We start from the raw sequence: 16,331 nt of genomic DNA, 5'->3' as shown, positions 1-16,331 counted from the left end.
TCTGCTTACCAAATTCTCTGCAGAGCAAGCCCAGACAGACACCAGGTTCCAAAGCTGTCTAGGCTAATGCAACATTTAACAGGCTGTATTTTAAGCAGTGAGCACTGAATCAGAAAGTTACTGAATTCAGCTCCTGCTGCGGGCAGTAGAACTACACTAAAAAAAAATTTGTGCCTAAAGTTTTAGGTGTGAGTAACTAGTATCTGAATACTGCACCTTCCCTCTTTCGTTATGAAAGGAAGTTCAGTAGGAAAGGAAGACAGGAGCATCATTTTATTAAGCAGCCATAATGCTCACTGTAGTTATATAGCAGCAAAGTTATCACGCACTATTTCACAGCATTAAAATGAACTACTCTCCAAGCAGGAGAAACCTTCACATCAAAGATTCAAACACCACAGGCTTTGAGGCTGCTAGAAGAGATCCTTTTAATTTTTGATATGCCTCTAAATAGTCCAAGACTTTGTGAGTTGCAATGGAAAGTGAATCAGACTGATTCCTGAAACAGGCAGAAGTAACTAGAGTCCAAGCAAACAGCAGGTCTGAAAACCTGGACATGGCAGACTTCACAGAGCCTGGCAGCGATCTGTGGAGCAGAGAATGCACTTCAAATTAATCAGTGCTTCTCTACCTGAATATTGAAATGCAGGAGTACGAAAGGGATAGAAAGGGATCCCCGAGATTGACTGTGCACATAAAGCACCTTTCAAGTTTGAACAAACTCCAAAGATACAGACCCTCCCCAGCAGGACAAGGGCCACACACAGAGCAAACACCTCCTTCTACCCTCCAAGGACTCACCCATTCTGAATTGTATTTACATTACTGATTTACATGCAGAAGTTTTGTGCTCTCAGGAAATTCTCCTGAGAGAAATTCTCACTGGAGATCTAGGAGTGGGAGAGAGCCTCACTGCATGCTCTGCACAGCTAACACCTCCCCAGCTCCGTCCTGGAGCAGCACCAGGCCAGCCAGACCCCCCAGCAGTACAGGCACTGCAGGGCACCACGGCCTCCAGCACCAGTTCTTAGGGCAGGGAAAGCCTGGGCAGACCCTGAATAAAACATCTCCTTAAGGAACAAAGTTTCCTTAAATCCTTATCAACACATGACCCAAAATGCCAGATCATCTACGTGGAAGCACTGTCTATAAAAATATGTATAGCAGGAAACAGTATTTGTATAATATGATGCTGTTCCACCACTAGGCTTCATCTTATTCCTTAATTTCTACCCTTCCCACCCTTAACTATAGCCTTGCTCACACCATGTGTTCGCTGCAGAAGCTACACAGAAATCTTCTCTCAGAAGCTGGCCAAATGGATCTTACTCTCCCAAGACGGTGTCTCACTGTGCTCCGTCCTCCCAGCACCAAACCGACCAGGCACCAGTAACCAATACCAGAGTGCCATCTATAGCTGCTGCACATGACTTCACAGCACAGCAGAAAACGTACATGCATGCTCTCTCCCCTTCCTGGCATGAGGAATACCTCTCACAGAACCTTCTTTCCTTAAGGGCTTGAGAATAAGAGAATTTAATCATAGCAAAAGATTTAACGGTAGCTACCCTAAGAGGGGCTCTACTTCTCCCAGAGTGAGAGGCGGAGCGTGGGGAATAAAGCCCCTCTCCCCACTCTCCACTAAACAGGAGAGGCAGAGCATATGCATACAGCCCACTGATTTCTGCTGAGGTGGCCCAAAGCCAGCTTATAAAACAGGCTTGTTACAGCTATAAGAATATATCTTCTCATTTAATACTGCATGAAAAGATAGTAGAACAGGTTTGCATTTTTAGGGCCAGGAACCAAGCATAAAGGAAAAAGAGATGGAAACAGCACTCTCCCCTCAGCGCACATCCCAGGACAGATAAACGAGCCGCCTCCACCAGCTCTTCCCAAGGGAAACCGAGCTCCTGGGGAGGTGTTCCACAGCGGTGCTGAGCTGACCCCCCAGGACAGAAAGGCTTACAGCTAACCCCAGAAACACAGCCTGAGGAAACAGGGTTTGAACAGGTGATGTGGCAGATGACGTCCTTGCCTTCTCCTGCTTCTGCCACCGAGGCAACCCGCAAACCTGCACACAGCTGCCCTCCTCCTTGGGCACTGGTGCTGCCAGGCACAGGGCGAGCCGCCGCTGGCACTCTGCCGATTCCTTCCACCAGCTCCCTGGGGTGGCCACACAACCCTCGCCACGTCAGTAACAACTACAGGCTCCGCTGCATGCTTGGCTGTAATGGAAAGTAAGTCCAAAAACCCCAGCCAAACAAAAACCCCATCACTTTAGAGCTGGACAACCCCACCTACATGCTCCAACCAAGCTGGCAAAGTGCTGTCAGGTGTCTGCTGGCTTCCAGCGTCAGAAACTGCCACGGAACAGTTATGTAGTTGTTCCCAAGGGTTGCATTCAGCATTCCCACCCAGCCATACTTCTCCTAGGGACGCAGAGGGAATCTTCATGCCAGGATTCAGCTCTTCAGGAGATCTTCCAACCCTGTGCTAACGTGGGTATCTAACAAGGTTCCCCTGTACCCTTTAAGGACCACACAGATTCTTCTTATTAGTCAGTGAACTTCTACCAGCTTCGGTGGCCCCGCTGTGGGACCACATGCACACCCACCGCTCCCGGCGGTGCAAGGTACACACACAGCAGACCACACAGGAGAGGAAGAGGCCTCTCCTCTCCATCACAGAGCTGCCTTGTGGGAAGGTTCTCCATAAATATGCTAGTTAGCATAAGTGCACCAAGACATGCAAACAGGCTGCTCCTTTTTAGACTTGCTGGTTGGTAGCATTTATTTTGATTAACAGTGCATTTATTAGAATTCGGGGTTTACAGATGCCACTGGCAAGCACTCACAACTGGGTCACTACAGAAGCTCAGTCTTGCCTAACTGGAAGGTAAAGTGCAGATTTACGTATGTGCAGTGATGGAGAGATGTGTAAAGATCACTGCTTCGGTGAAGACGGTTTACCAGTACCGGCCATGCTTTAGGAAAGCTGGTCTGTGAGAGTTTCAGGGTAAGGCAGTTAAATCAGAGCACCTTGCACACAAAGGTACGAAACAGATTCTACTTACTCTGGGGAAAAGCAACATTTTTCACTAAGGAGTTGATGAGCAGTTGTGGGTTGATTTTTCTTTTTCTTTTTTTAAAGCAGGTTGATGATGAAAAAAAAATCTCAGAACAGTATGACTATCATAAGAATGATTTCTAAAGCAGGAAGCATGACAGCCCCACACCCACAACAGCAGAAGCAGCTGCCACATGCAAGTTGTCAGCCACATACTGCAGGTCTGATCCTGCACTACTTACAGCTACTTGGAGCTTTGACATTGTCTTCAATGCAGTGAACTGCACAATTCAGAATTAACTAAAAGTCCAGTATAAGAGAGGAAAAACAAATGGGTGGTATTACCCAAGCCAGAAGGTATTTCACACCCCCATCTCAAAGTGGTAACTGCTACGAGAGAGCCCAGCCTGAACAGCAGTATTAGGACCACCACCACTTATACTCAGGATCTGCAGCCCTAAGAAAGGATCCCACAAGTAAGAAGTATCAGTAATTACAACAACCTCTAACCTCATCTGAAGTTCCCTGCAATATGACTTCAGTGCCTCCCAAACTCTGAACACTGGAAGAGAAATTTCTTCTTGATGCTAAGGTGGGGAAAAAAAAAAAGAAAAAAAAAGAGGAGAAAAAAATCAGAGCAGGGTTGTTTCATTTTTATCTGGAACATTTCCACCTGCCCACTTCTTTTCTGCACAAAGCCTTTCCAAGTTCAGTAGAAGTCCATGCCTGGCTTTAAGCACAGGCAACACAGGAAGCTGATGGGTGTCAGGAAGATTTCCATAGCCCCTTTGCTTCTGCTACTGCAGTGGAAAGCCAGACCCACTGCTGCCAGCTGAGGGAGGACTGGGAGGAGAAGCAGCTGATTGTAGTGGCAGACCAGCAGTAATCACAGCCTCTGAGCCTGCTGGTTCCTCTGGGCAAGGGAACAGCAAACCCAGTTCTCCCAGAAGGGATCCGCGGCAGCATGGCCCAGATAAGGGAAGCATTTTGCATGCATTTGAAAAAGCTTGGAGCAACTCTGCCTTACAAAATGGCAGAAACCAACTGGCAGCACCCACCGTCCCTGAGCATGGCAGGGTCTCCCCTGCTTGCAGGGACTCCTAAGGAGATGAGATCCTTTCTTTTGCAGAGGTCAGGGCAGCAAAGCAGCTGTTTCCAAAAAAGCAACAACTCATAGCAATGACTGAGCTCTCATACCCTGTTTCACCCTGTGAAAGCAGCAAAAGCAGCGCAAGAGGGGGAAAACAAGGAATTATAAGGATTGCTCCACTTTGGGCACTGCTACGTGTTGTAAATTCCTGGTTACAGGTCAAACATCCCCACAGCTCCGCGTGGACAGCCTGGTGTTATAATTGCCTTTTCTGACCGGCACAGAGTCTGGCTGCAGGGGCCTGCCCATCAGCTCACCGTCCAGCTCTAGTGCCACACCGGTTACCTTGTCGCAGGGCTCTAGATTCTGGTCCAAACCAAGGACCCCACTAGACAGTATAAAAAGATAGGCGAAGGTATTTTCAACGCAGAGAGCTTTCAGTGCTGCAAGGAACAGCCTTGCTTTCCACACATTAGCACATTGAAATCTGTACAGCAAGCCTGTCAAACAAAGCAGCTGCTCTCTGGCTCTCCTACACCTCTCCTCAGATGGAAGAGCTTCAATTATGTGGCATGTCTGCAGGATTTTAAAGAGCTGCTGCCGTATCACATATTCCAACCTTTTGCCTTCCTCTAGGCACTGTCTAAGAAGATCTGATGCACTAGTCTGTTCATTTTCACACGGTGGCTCAAAGCAAAAGGTTGCCCTCAGAGTTTGTTTTTCACAGCAGGGGTGTAGGAGTACAAAACCAGAAAGCTACTTAGTTACTGATTCCCTGCCCCTACATTTTCAAACTGGCAAGTTACAGAAAACATTTTCTAGGAGAATATGATCAACTGTAGAAAAAAAAAAGTAATTGAAAGTAGCTGCAATGTCCAATTTTACTTGATTTTGTACATGAGCCCTATGACATTTACACGCTTACAATCTTTAGACAAACATGACCACATCCCGTGCTTTTCAGAAGCATGGAACACCCTTCACAAATAACAGGAACATTCGTAGCCCAACTCAGTTGCTGCTTTGATACCACAGTAATGGCCATGCTAAGAGTCCTAATTAACTCCCACTGATTTCAGAGAACTAACTAAACTGGAGCCAAACCAGGTACATCAACACGTTACCTTAACTTGCAGTCACCTCCTGCTTTTTTTCCTCACTCTGGCAACATATCAACTATCACCATGCTCAGATTAGCTCCTGTTTCTAAACAAATACTGGAAAGGTGAACCTTTTCCCCTAAAAAGATTCTATAGCAAAATTAGCAACACGTACTAAACACCTATAATCCAATAATCCACAGAATCTTCCAGAAAAAAAATAAATGTAAGGAGCTGTCAGTTCAAACCATCAAATCCGAACTGCTTGACAGTGTACTGAACCTTTGAACTTCTGCTGAGAGCAAAAGACATGGCAGACACACATACAGGTCTGTAATCTGAGATGTCAAGACAGTAGGACAGTATGAAGTCTTATTTTATATGTACCAGAAATACACCGCTATGCTTCTTGTGCTGATGTAAGATAAGATTTGCTGCAAGAATATTTTAGTTACCTTGAGCCAGATTTTTATGATCATCCCTGATACTTCAGTAACCTCAACAGTTCATAGGATTAGAGGGCTTGCAGAAATGCCACTTCAGGCATTTAAGCGTTCACCTGACATGCTTTAACACAAGGAACAAACAAACAAACAAAACCATCTAGTTTGGAACTTGAGATTATCCTGCTCCAGAGCTAGCAGGATGAAAAAGGAGCCAGAAGGCCTAACTCAAGTGCCAAGAAGTACATCAGTAGTATCACACAACTTCTGTGAGATGCGGCTTACATCAGGAAGCTGGTTAGAAAAAGCGCATATATCAAGAGTCAAGGCTGAAAATCAATGTAGGTTAGCTTCACATTGCACATGAAACCTGCTCTCCACCCCACGTTAGTCTGTCTGCTGCAGATTGCTGACATATTGGCTTACATGCTCTTACCGAACAAACTGAGTCATGCTGCTTAGACTTGAAAATAAACCTTTTTGTAAAAAGCTCTGCATTCTGCAAGCAGCACAGCCGATTTCATAAAGCTGAGGCTCATGATACATACACTCTTACCCATTTTGCCCCCAAGACTACCTTTGTGCACTAAACTCATTTCTGCATGCAAAACGCAGTTGTGAAACAGACAGCTACATGCACTCAACTTTAAGAAAAGAGTTAAGCCTTTTCTTAAAGGCCTCTTTATTTTTCAATTCCTTCAAAACAAATTGATTTAAACAAATCAGATGCAAAACACCTGCATTTTAAATTAGCATATATTTTACTGTATCAATCACAGCAACTTCATACAGTAAGATACACAAAAATAGAGCATGGTATCACTTCAATTCAACACAGTTTTGTACTACAGTATTCCATGACATATATACACAGGACTTTTCGTTTTCAAAGCAAGTATAGTCCCTGCTATGTTCACCGTAAAAATTACGTGGCATCACAGTTTTAGTTATTCACTGTAGTGTGAGTAGCCATATGGAAATTGAACTAGTGAACTAGAAGATACACTGTATAGCAGCCAAACAGGCATGACACTTCAGAAGATGAACAAAAACAAAATAACCACCGAAAAGAAAACCACCCTTAGACTGTATTTTAATAGTAAAATTGTTTTTAAATTCTTCACTATATACATAATGTATCTACATTTGTGTCATATTTATATATATATATATTTATAAAAAACATACAAGATTTTGAAAACCTTAAAATCATTCACCTAAACAATATTCACCCCAACCTTCAGGGTCAGCAAGGCAAGACTTGCCTATAACATTATGTTCAGTTGCAGTCGCTTGATTCAGAAATTTCCCTGATTGCTAAACACGCCATTCACTTTGTTTCTTAGTGCAAACTGTACAGTAACTTATTGTTCTCAGCCCTCTGTAAGACTCTGGTTTCATCTTATTTCCGTAATACTTCCGACACCCATTTATGGCTAAAATTATTTTAGCTATTTTACAACATTAGCCTATATAGTTTCCCCTCTACCTACCTCAAGCCCTCCCCCCACCCAAAAAATGTAAGACGAACGATGATCATTCATGCATGTTTCGATCACACAGGGATCAACGGACATTTAAGTTTAGAAGCCTAGACTCTAACAGTGTTTAAAAAACCCCTAAGTGAATAATTTTAGTGCAAAGTGGACTACATAGTTCACATCTCAGCTAGAATTCTTTACAGATATTTTAAACACATTTAATTCTGCACGTCAGATTAGGTTGCCTGATACTTTGTTCTAACTAGCTAGTTGGAATAAGGAAGTTAGAAGGATTCTTGTGGGTTTCCTTTTCATAAAAATCTAAAGACTATTCATAATCATGTGTTGTTTGGGGGTCAAACTGTACAGAGCCTAGCACAACGGAGTCCTGGTTGTCAGCTAGGGTTCCTACGTGCTACAGTAATACAGATAAATATTATTATCTGATTCACATCCATAACTGATGGGTTTACTTTAACAGGAGTCACAAATGAGCTCTGATTTTTAACCAGGCCAGTGCTTTACTTGCTGGACTACACTACAGATTTTGCAGTGAATTTGGAAGCAAGCATAACATTTATACTTACAATTTCCATAACCACAAAGGAAAAGCATGCACCGAGAACCAAAATCCTGCAATTCTTAGACAAGACTCCACTTAGACTAATGGTAGCCTTATCGGGGGGGGGGGGGGGGGGGGGGCGGGGAAAAAAAAGAAGTCAGATAAAAACCAAAAATTGATCAGAGCCAAGAATATCAGTCTACCACAGTGATTATAATAAGCTATGAAATACAGTACAAGGAAAAACAAAAAGTCACCTGAACAAATAACCCAGAGAGACTTCATAGTTATAATGATTATACCACTTTTAAGAACTCAACATATTAAATATTTATTAAAAATAAACTGTTTCCAAATTACCTATTTACAGTACAAAGAACAGTACTTAATACATGTGCAACACAAAGTAAAGAAAATCTGTACTCATCTGAAAGGACGACACCCTAGGCATAATTTAAATGACATGAATACAGGTTCACCTTTTTAAAATACCATACAGTAAAAACCAGTAGGATGATATTGGCAACACCAGAAAATAAAGCACGTATTACCCAGATTCAGATTATATAAGCTTGAGATAAACAACTGGGAGATAAGGGGAGAAGGAAGAAACATGAAGATGAAAGGAAGAGATGCTGTGGTGTTTGCATTTTGGAGAGCAAGAAATGCAGACACACTTCAAAAAATAGTCCTTGTTGGCAAAAGAAGCCATTCACATATTTCTTGCACATTTTGAAGTCATACTTTATCAAAAATTGGCAGTAGCTTCATTGCTCATAGAAAATGAGAATCTTAATTTTCAGACTTAATTTTCAAGCCTTGCATGGTTTTATTTGGGCAAGGAGATGACTGCAATGTAATAGAAAGGTGTGATGTCACTTTTCTAAAATACAACAGCTGCCAAGTTTTAAAGAAAAATGTGCTCTTCTCCCCCATTTAAATTGAAAAGTAATGATCATTTAGGAGTTACCTAAATTATAGCAGCATGAAATCTAATGTATCTGCAGCATCTGTGAAGCCACAAAAATCAAGAACTGGCACCTGATCACTGAACCATGGTTCCAAATATTTGGACGTGTCGATTTGGTAAGAGGTCAGTGTATTTTCTTATCAGTGGTGTCAGAACATTAGTTAGGATAGCCCTTTCCCCTCCCCCTTTCTTTCCCCTCCAAAACCGACTAATCGAGCTTATCTATAAACTACATGGGACAACTGGGACGATTTATAGTTTAACTGATTGTTAGGCATGAATCTGTGAAGCTCGCTTTTTCTACAGCAGGGATCGTAATAGTAAGCATTGAGGCAAGTGTCACATGAGACTTTTGAGCAAAACGTGCAAGTGTTTGCAGCTCCGGATCGGTTACAAAAGCCACAGCGCGAGGTGCCTGAAGGTTTGGATTTTGAACTGAATTGAGCAGCTCTCTCTTGACTCTGAGTCTGTGACGTGTACTGAGATTTCTCCCTTAAAGCAGACGCAGGAGACAAGCCATCATTTGGAAGTGGTTTGATTGAATAGGCGCTCTGTTTCACTGCTGGGTAGTCCTGCCTAGAGTTGAACAGATTGTCACACTTTTGGCAAACAGAAGTGCCACAAGGTACACCACAGTTTTGGCACTTGAGGGAAGCTGTCTCTTTGGCTAGGTGGGTGCGTTTGTGGTAAACAGGGTTGGCATCGTTTTTTAACAGCCATACATCAGGCTTAATAGCTTCTTGTCTTTTAAAATTTAACATACTTCTAGAATCAGGATCAGTATATAAATCTAAGTCCTCTTGAGCAGAAAAATAGGAGCTGTAAGGGACATTTGTTCTTAGCATGCCATTGTGATGAGATGAAGTTGGCAAGAATTCATCTGAACACCCATGTGGGGAGCTTGACATTGTCAGAAGAGAGGGTGATGGACGGATAATTTCATCTTTAATGTCATCTTCTGCATCAACTAAAATTGGTTCTTTCCTGAGACTCAGTGAGCTCATCAAAGGTGGCTTCTTACTTTCCCAATAATTATCATATGTGTCCACTGATTTAGAAGGCTTGCTCACCTTTGGCTTGAAATAATCTTTAGAGGCCCTTTCACTAGCCGATTTCTGCAGTACCATTCGTGCCATGGAAGTGTTTAAGTTTTCTTTGCACTCTACACGCCGTTTCATGGCCTCTGAGCAGCCTCTAACATCTTCATTGCTATTTTTTCGTTCATTTATGACATCAATCTCTGAATAACCTTTATCCTTCACTTGCAAGTGAATTTCAAGAAGCTGCTCACATTCCACTTTGGCCAAAAAGAGTTCAAATGAAACCATTTTCACTTGAATGGCTTCAACCTGCTCTTTGAGCTTATACATTGTTCCCAGTTCTTGGACATAGCCCATGTAGTTCAAAATCTGCCTTACGTCATCTTCAGTTAGAGCAGACTTTACATAATAAACAAAGGGTCCAGTGTAGGTCTAAGGGGAGGGAGGGGGGAATAAAAGGAAAACTAGGTTACAAATTCAGTGGTGGACTAGATGCTCAGATAATTGACAGATAATATATAATTAAATAGAATAATAACAACAGTGAACACATGCAACTCCTATGGCAAGACGACTCCATTTCTGCATCCCTCCTGTTCAGCAGATGGAAATTCCTCACGAGGCAAATTCAAAGTAGGAGAGTTTTCATTCAAATTGAGATGCTGATTAGCATAATGTCCTCCCTGTTGATTTAAATCCACTATGCTGTACACTGGCATTAACTTTTATGCGTGTACAAGCAAGTCTACTATGGAAGGTAAAAAGGCAGAGATTTCATGTATTGCCCCTGGACAAGGGGCTTGCTAGAGATAACAGGAACTCAGAATTACTGCGGGAGTACCAAAGTCCTCTTCAGTCCAGCTTTAAATACACTTGAGGTGTGTATGGTTTTTGTGTACCATTACCATACAGTTTCAAACATCCGTTTTATTTAATTTTATATTAGGTCAAGAACTTCCACTAAAAAAGCCCCGAAAACAAAGATAGGAGTTTATCCTTCTCACGTGGCATACCCGAGATATGTTCTTAAGCTAGTTCAAACTGGTTTGGATTGCAGACAAGAATAGCCTGCCCATCCCATCTCTGTACAGAGCAGGTACTGGATCCATAGTACTTAACCAAAGTCAGTATCAGCAGTGCGTCAAGAGATATCCTTGGTGGATCAGCCAGCATTTCAAAGGGCAGAACTTAAGCACAAAGATTTATGGAGGGATCTTGAAAGAAGCTAATTTCCCCCTTGGGGTGTTGGGAGAACTCTCAAATGTTCTAATAACGTTCAAATACTCTGCTAAATAGTGAAATACTGTCTCTTTAAGAAAAAAAAACCAACAAAAATACCCATCACTGGTGCACACAACCTGCAAGTGACTTCAGACACCTATACCAGCAGTGTTTTTATCCAGCTTTCAAGTCTCAAAACTATTCTTGTAGGTCATCTGCTGCATTCATTACTGAAACACTGCAGTGATTTTGTATTAGCATATAAGAACAAGTAAAAGATAAAATAGAGAAATCAACAGCAGAGAACCCATTATCTGGCTTCCAGCACCCAAGCTGAGCAATATATAAGTTCCTACTTTTCCCTCTGAGATCCTTGCAGGTAAATAATTTGAAAGTACATTAAAATCAAAACTTTGTTAATTGAGAACCAAAAAACAGGTAAGAGATTCTGGAAACAATTCCTTCAGAGAAGTTCCTTTACCATCATCATACAACGTGTGGGAACCTCAGCAAAGCATCCACTCTAAAGCATGCAATGGTTGTTAGCACCTGTGCTCCATTAATAGCTGTTGCAAGACAAAAATCAAACTTTGAGTGAGCTTAAACACAACTTGACCGCTCAACCCTAGTGAAAGCATCTCCAAGTAGAAATTAAGACACTGCAGCAGGGTAGGCTGAACAAGAACCTTAAATAGGCTCTTTCTCTACTTTATGGTCAAATTATAAATGCTGACGGTATTCATACTTCTGTTCTCCGGATACTCTCACCAGCACAAACTTCACTTATTTTACATAGAAATGTTCCTATGACTTCTGTTTACCAGCTGTATGTAGACAAAGATATACAACCATGCTAATAGGTGGAAAAAAGAAGTCTTTAAAGGAAATGCATGAAATGTATTAAAACAAAGAAAAATAAATCATGCTCTCTCTATGGCCACACGAAGTGTCTTACCTTAATATTTCTGAACTCCTTTTTCCAGGGGTAAAGAAAGAGATTAATTCCAACTGTCTCGAGCATGCCGAATGCATTATGGAGAGAATGTAAACTTGAGGATTTCACAGATCTCAGTGAGTTTTCAGCCATCTCATAAAATTTTATCAACCGGAATCTATAAAACGGATCAATTTTGGGAAGGCAAAGTAAGGCTGCCGCTGCCACTCGCAAATACTCATCATTAATAGGACGCTGCTTGTTGTCAGAAGCATTCAGTTTGCATTCATGGAACTGTACATATTTCCTAAATAAATCGTCTTTATATTTTGTATCCATTGAAATCAGTTTTTGTCTCACACTTGGGCAGCTACCTCGTCTCTTTCATGGTTATTCAGCCGCAGGTTGATTATCTGGCATTAAGAATCTTCAGTAATGGCAACTCTTCTGGAATAAAAATTGAAAACAAAGACAAGTCATCACAGTTGCATAAATCCCAGATGTCCACAGCATCTATCTCCTTCACAGGATTCTACGAAATGGTTCACAGAACACCAGCTCCCAGAACAGCCTCTTTAGGTTTCCGAAAAAGAACAAGAGCCTACAGAAGTGCTGCTGTCCTGCTTTTCACTGTCATTCTGAATTCCTCTTCCAGTTATCCACGTAAAACAGCATAACAAACCCACATCGAGGAAGGCACTGAGAGTTTGATACAATAAACCTGGGGCAGGCTCAAGCTCAGACTGAGTGTTCCTTGGCTCAAGGAATCAAGGCAAAAGTAACTCACAACAAAAAAAATGAAAGGAGAAGCATGAGTTTTTAGGGTCTCTCCTCCGCATTTTATTTTGCCCTTTCAGATCAAACAACTTAGCACAAACATTATTCTAATTCTTTTTCCCTGCACAACGAAATAAAGATTTTAAAAACAAAGAAGTTTTACTTCACTCAACTTGGGAAAGCATCTACTTTTATTTTTTTTCCTCTAGTGGCACAGGACTGCCCCTAGACTGAGCAAATTAATTTACTTTGCCTTTCTATTTCTAACATTTTCTAGGCTTTTGACTGCCACTCACATTACACCTGATGGCACACCCAGGCCATCACTGTGCTGGGAGAGCTCTGCAGCCGTCTCACAGAGAACACACTTCCCTGATTGCTGCAAACTACAGCCAAAGTTTCAGCTGAATGCTGGCAGCTGCAAAGAAGATTTTCATCATTTCAGAAAAAAGCTACACCTGCCATTTTTAGCTGCTTTATTAGAACAGAGCAAAATAATTTCTGTTTTTACATCATGTACACTTTTGTTTGCGGGGATAGCTGTTTTTATGTATATACTGCTCTACATTTTCACTTCACTGAGCTCATAGAAAAAGCTGGTGACAAAAGAAGCTTCTAATGCTACTTTACCAAACCCAAGGTAATTAACAGGCCAACAGACTCCATTTCCATCCTCTCTGCCCGAGGAGCTTGTGATCAAAAAGCACACAATGCGCTTTGGTTTTTTAAGTAAAAACACAATCCAGCCCTTACGGACTTCCCAACTGTGAATCAAGTGGAGGGGAGGCAGGAGAAATCAATGTACTGCTTTGGCTGTAGTCAGTCTGAAACGGCTCTTTAGAAAAGACTTTCCACCCAATACTAATTTCAGCTGCTAGAATACTGATCAATGCCCCCACACACTCCAGTTAAAATCACTGTTAAGAGCAAAATTAACTGAATGAAAGGAGCCATAATACAAAATACATGGGAGGGGGACCACAAAAATACCCACCACTACAAACCAACAACCAATAGGCCAGGAAAACAAACAAACAAACAATCAACAGCCTAGCAGTTAATAATACTTGATGAAAGGGTGTGCTTAATAGCAACACCAAGTGGGAAAAGTTAACTAGCAGTTCAATTTCTGCTCAAAGGCACGCTGTTCCCAGTTTCCCCACGATCAGAATTTGCACTGATGTCAAGAGACAAGCTGTGAATCACAGGAAGTGCAGAGTTCTAAATTAACATCTGAGCATAAGGGACAGGAGTGAACCCCTCTCTCTTCCCAAGATCTTTCCTCCTTAAGTTGTGCAAGATTAAGTCTGCGGACAAAGACAACAAAACGTCTGTTCCTCAGCAAGAAGAGCTCCACAAGACAATTTCAGAGAAGGATCTTTGTCTGGCACATCAGTTATACACCCCCAGGACAGGGAATGATCCTGTGCTGACAAGGATTATGTATTACAGTTCTTCCACCCCCACTGTTAATAACTACTAAACAAAAGTGCTTGGTTACACATATGAGACGTCAGGATTAGGAAAGTCCCCAAATGAAAGAAAAGTCCTTCATCAAAGCCCTGCGGACTGTGACACTGCAAAGCCACTGCTAACTCTGATTTTGACTTGCAGTTTGTACACAAAGCAGAGTTCACACAGCCAAAAAGCAAAACACGACAAAGCAAGCACCCCAGCAAGCCTTCACTGAGCTGCTCCTCTGCACCAGATCTTCCAGAAGCAAAACATCCCTGCCCCAGGCAGCCCATCCAGTACCAGGCAGGCTCCGAACAGCTAACAACCATGGTTACAAGGCTCAAGAAAAACCTCAGCATGCGAGCAGGTACAGATAAATATAGTTTTAAGAAGCACACTGGCTGATAGAACAGATGGAACAAGGCCGTTTTGCTGCAAATGACTGACCAAAACCCTCGTGATTTCATTGGAGATGCATGAATAGTTCTGATCAGAGTCCAGTTTTTGCTGGTAAGACAAGAAAACGTTTCTGTCCACCTCCTGGGTCAAAACCTCCGCTGAGGGAACCAACCACTCTGCCCACCCGGGGCTGCCTGGCAGGGCACTGTCATGCAAAAGCCTTTATGGAAGCAGGGGAGGAACACCGGGCAGGTACAGCCTTCCCCTGCCCCACGCCAAGGAGACCAGAAACGTCAGGCTTGCACCAAAGACTTGAAAAGGAAATTATCCCGACGACAAAGGCTATTTAATAGCCCGAGAGCACCCCGCACGGCCGGGGAAATCCAGCCCGTGAGCCGAGGGGGAGGCAGCAAACGACACGCCAACGCAAACCGGCTCCGAGCCGCTCCGCACCCTGGTTCTCCCACAGACACTTGTTGCAGAGACGCCCGGTCCGGCTGGGAGAGCGGGAGGGGGCCAGCCGCTGCCAGGAGCCGCAGGCACGGCCCCGAGAGCCGCCTGCGCTTCCCCAGCGCCAGCGGCACTCACCGGCCACGGCACCCCGAGCCGGCCCCGCCGGGGCTGCCCCCAGCGCCCCGCCGCAGAGAGGCGCAGCGCCCGTCGCCCCGCCCCGGCAACCCACCACCCCGGGCCCTCAGCGGCCAGCACTGCGCCGGGGGACCCGGCCGGGCAGAGCCCCCCCCCGCGCCGGCCGAGCCCGTCCCTCACCGCTCCGCGCCAGGCCGCGCCTGCCGCCCGGGACCCGCCGCCGCTCTGCCGGAAGCGCCCGGTGACCCGGATACGGACCGCGGACCCCTCGGCCCCTCACACGCTCCCGCGACGTCCCAGTAGGGGCCACCCCACCCCCCCCCGGAAGAGCTGCCGGCTGCCCAGCGGCGCAGCACGCCCGCCCTCACAGCTCGGCCTCCCGGCACCAGCCCGGGGGCTGCCGGCGGCCAGCGGGAGGGGCGGCTGACAGCGGCGCCCCGGAAGTAGATGGCGTGGGCGGGGCACCGCCTCCTGCCGTTGGGATGCACTTCCGCCGCGTGACGTCGGTGGGGCGGGGCGGCCTCCTCAGGGCCCGCCCGGCTGCGGGGCTGAGCCGCCCCCGGGCTGGACCCAGCTCCCGGGCCGGACCACTGGGGCTGAGCCGCGGGCCCGTGGGGCGGGCGGGGAGGAAGAGGCGCGGGCCGCGACTGCCAGGATCGCTTGGTGCGAGGGCAGCCAGGGCGGGCAGCACCCGGGCCCCTCCTGCCCCGCGGGCCTGCTCTGCGCTGCCCCGTCCCACGCGCGGCCGCGGCGGCTCCGTGTGGGAGCGTGGAGGCGGCGTGTGCGTTCGGGAGCGGGAGCGCGCTGGGCTGCGGCGGGATTCGGCTAGCTCCTGCCCCAGGAGCTGCGCACGGCTGGGGCCGGGGGCTGGGCCCGGTGGCGCCCCAGCGCCAGGAAGGCCCCGCTGCCGGCTGGAGCCTGGGGGCGAAGCGCACGAGGAGCCTGCCAGCCGGCCTGCGGGGCAAGGAGCGTAACCGGGGCACGGAGCGGCCGTGCCTGGGGGACGTGCTATGCACCGGCAGTAACAAAGATCGATCGTTAAATCTTTGCTCTCCTATCGATAGCTTGTGTGCTGCGTTAGAAACGACGGTGAGGGGCCGTGTGGCTACTTCCTTGAAAAGTCAGTAGTTTTTCTAAAGCCAGAACAGCCCTAGAAGCAAACGAGGGAGAGGACAGCGCTGCGTCCCGCCGCCGGCGGGGCA

General features: G+C 45.3%; 2 protein-coding genes across 2 annotated transcripts in view; both read right to left on the bottom strand.

Annotated features, from left to right (window-relative positions):
• The window catches only part of LOC101917281 (opsin-5-like), a 46,261-nt gene extending 34,196 nt beyond the window's left edge, over positions 1-12,065 (bottom strand). Inside the window, exon 1 of the mRNA XM_055814023.1 lies at positions 11,932-12,065. The gene's annotated coding sequence lies outside the window, so the exon portion shown is untranslated. The remainder of the gene's footprint in view (positions 1-11,931) is intronic.
• On the bottom strand, positions 6,394-15,572 carry SPATA2 (spermatogenesis associated 2). The gene is made up of 3 exons (XM_055814022.1): positions 15,310-15,572; positions 11,932-12,357; positions 6,394-10,187 (listed from the first exon to the last, which is right to left on the bottom strand). Exons 2-3 carry the CDS (start codon positions 12,247-12,249, stop codon positions 8,934-8,936), a joined length of 1,572 nt encoding a protein of 523 aa, XP_055669997.1. The 5' UTR covers positions 12,250-12,357; positions 15,310-15,572; the 3' UTR covers positions 6,394-8,933.
• Between the last annotated feature and the right edge of the window lie 759 nt (positions 15,573-16,331).

This window comes from Falco peregrinus, chromosome 9 (genome assembly GCF_023634155.1).
Source record: "Falco peregrinus isolate bFalPer1 chromosome 9, bFalPer1.pri, whole genome shotgun sequence".
NCBI lineage: Eukaryota > Metazoa > Chordata > Aves > Falconiformes > Falconidae > Falco > Falco peregrinus.
This window is presented reverse-complemented; position numbering and strand designations above follow the sequence as displayed.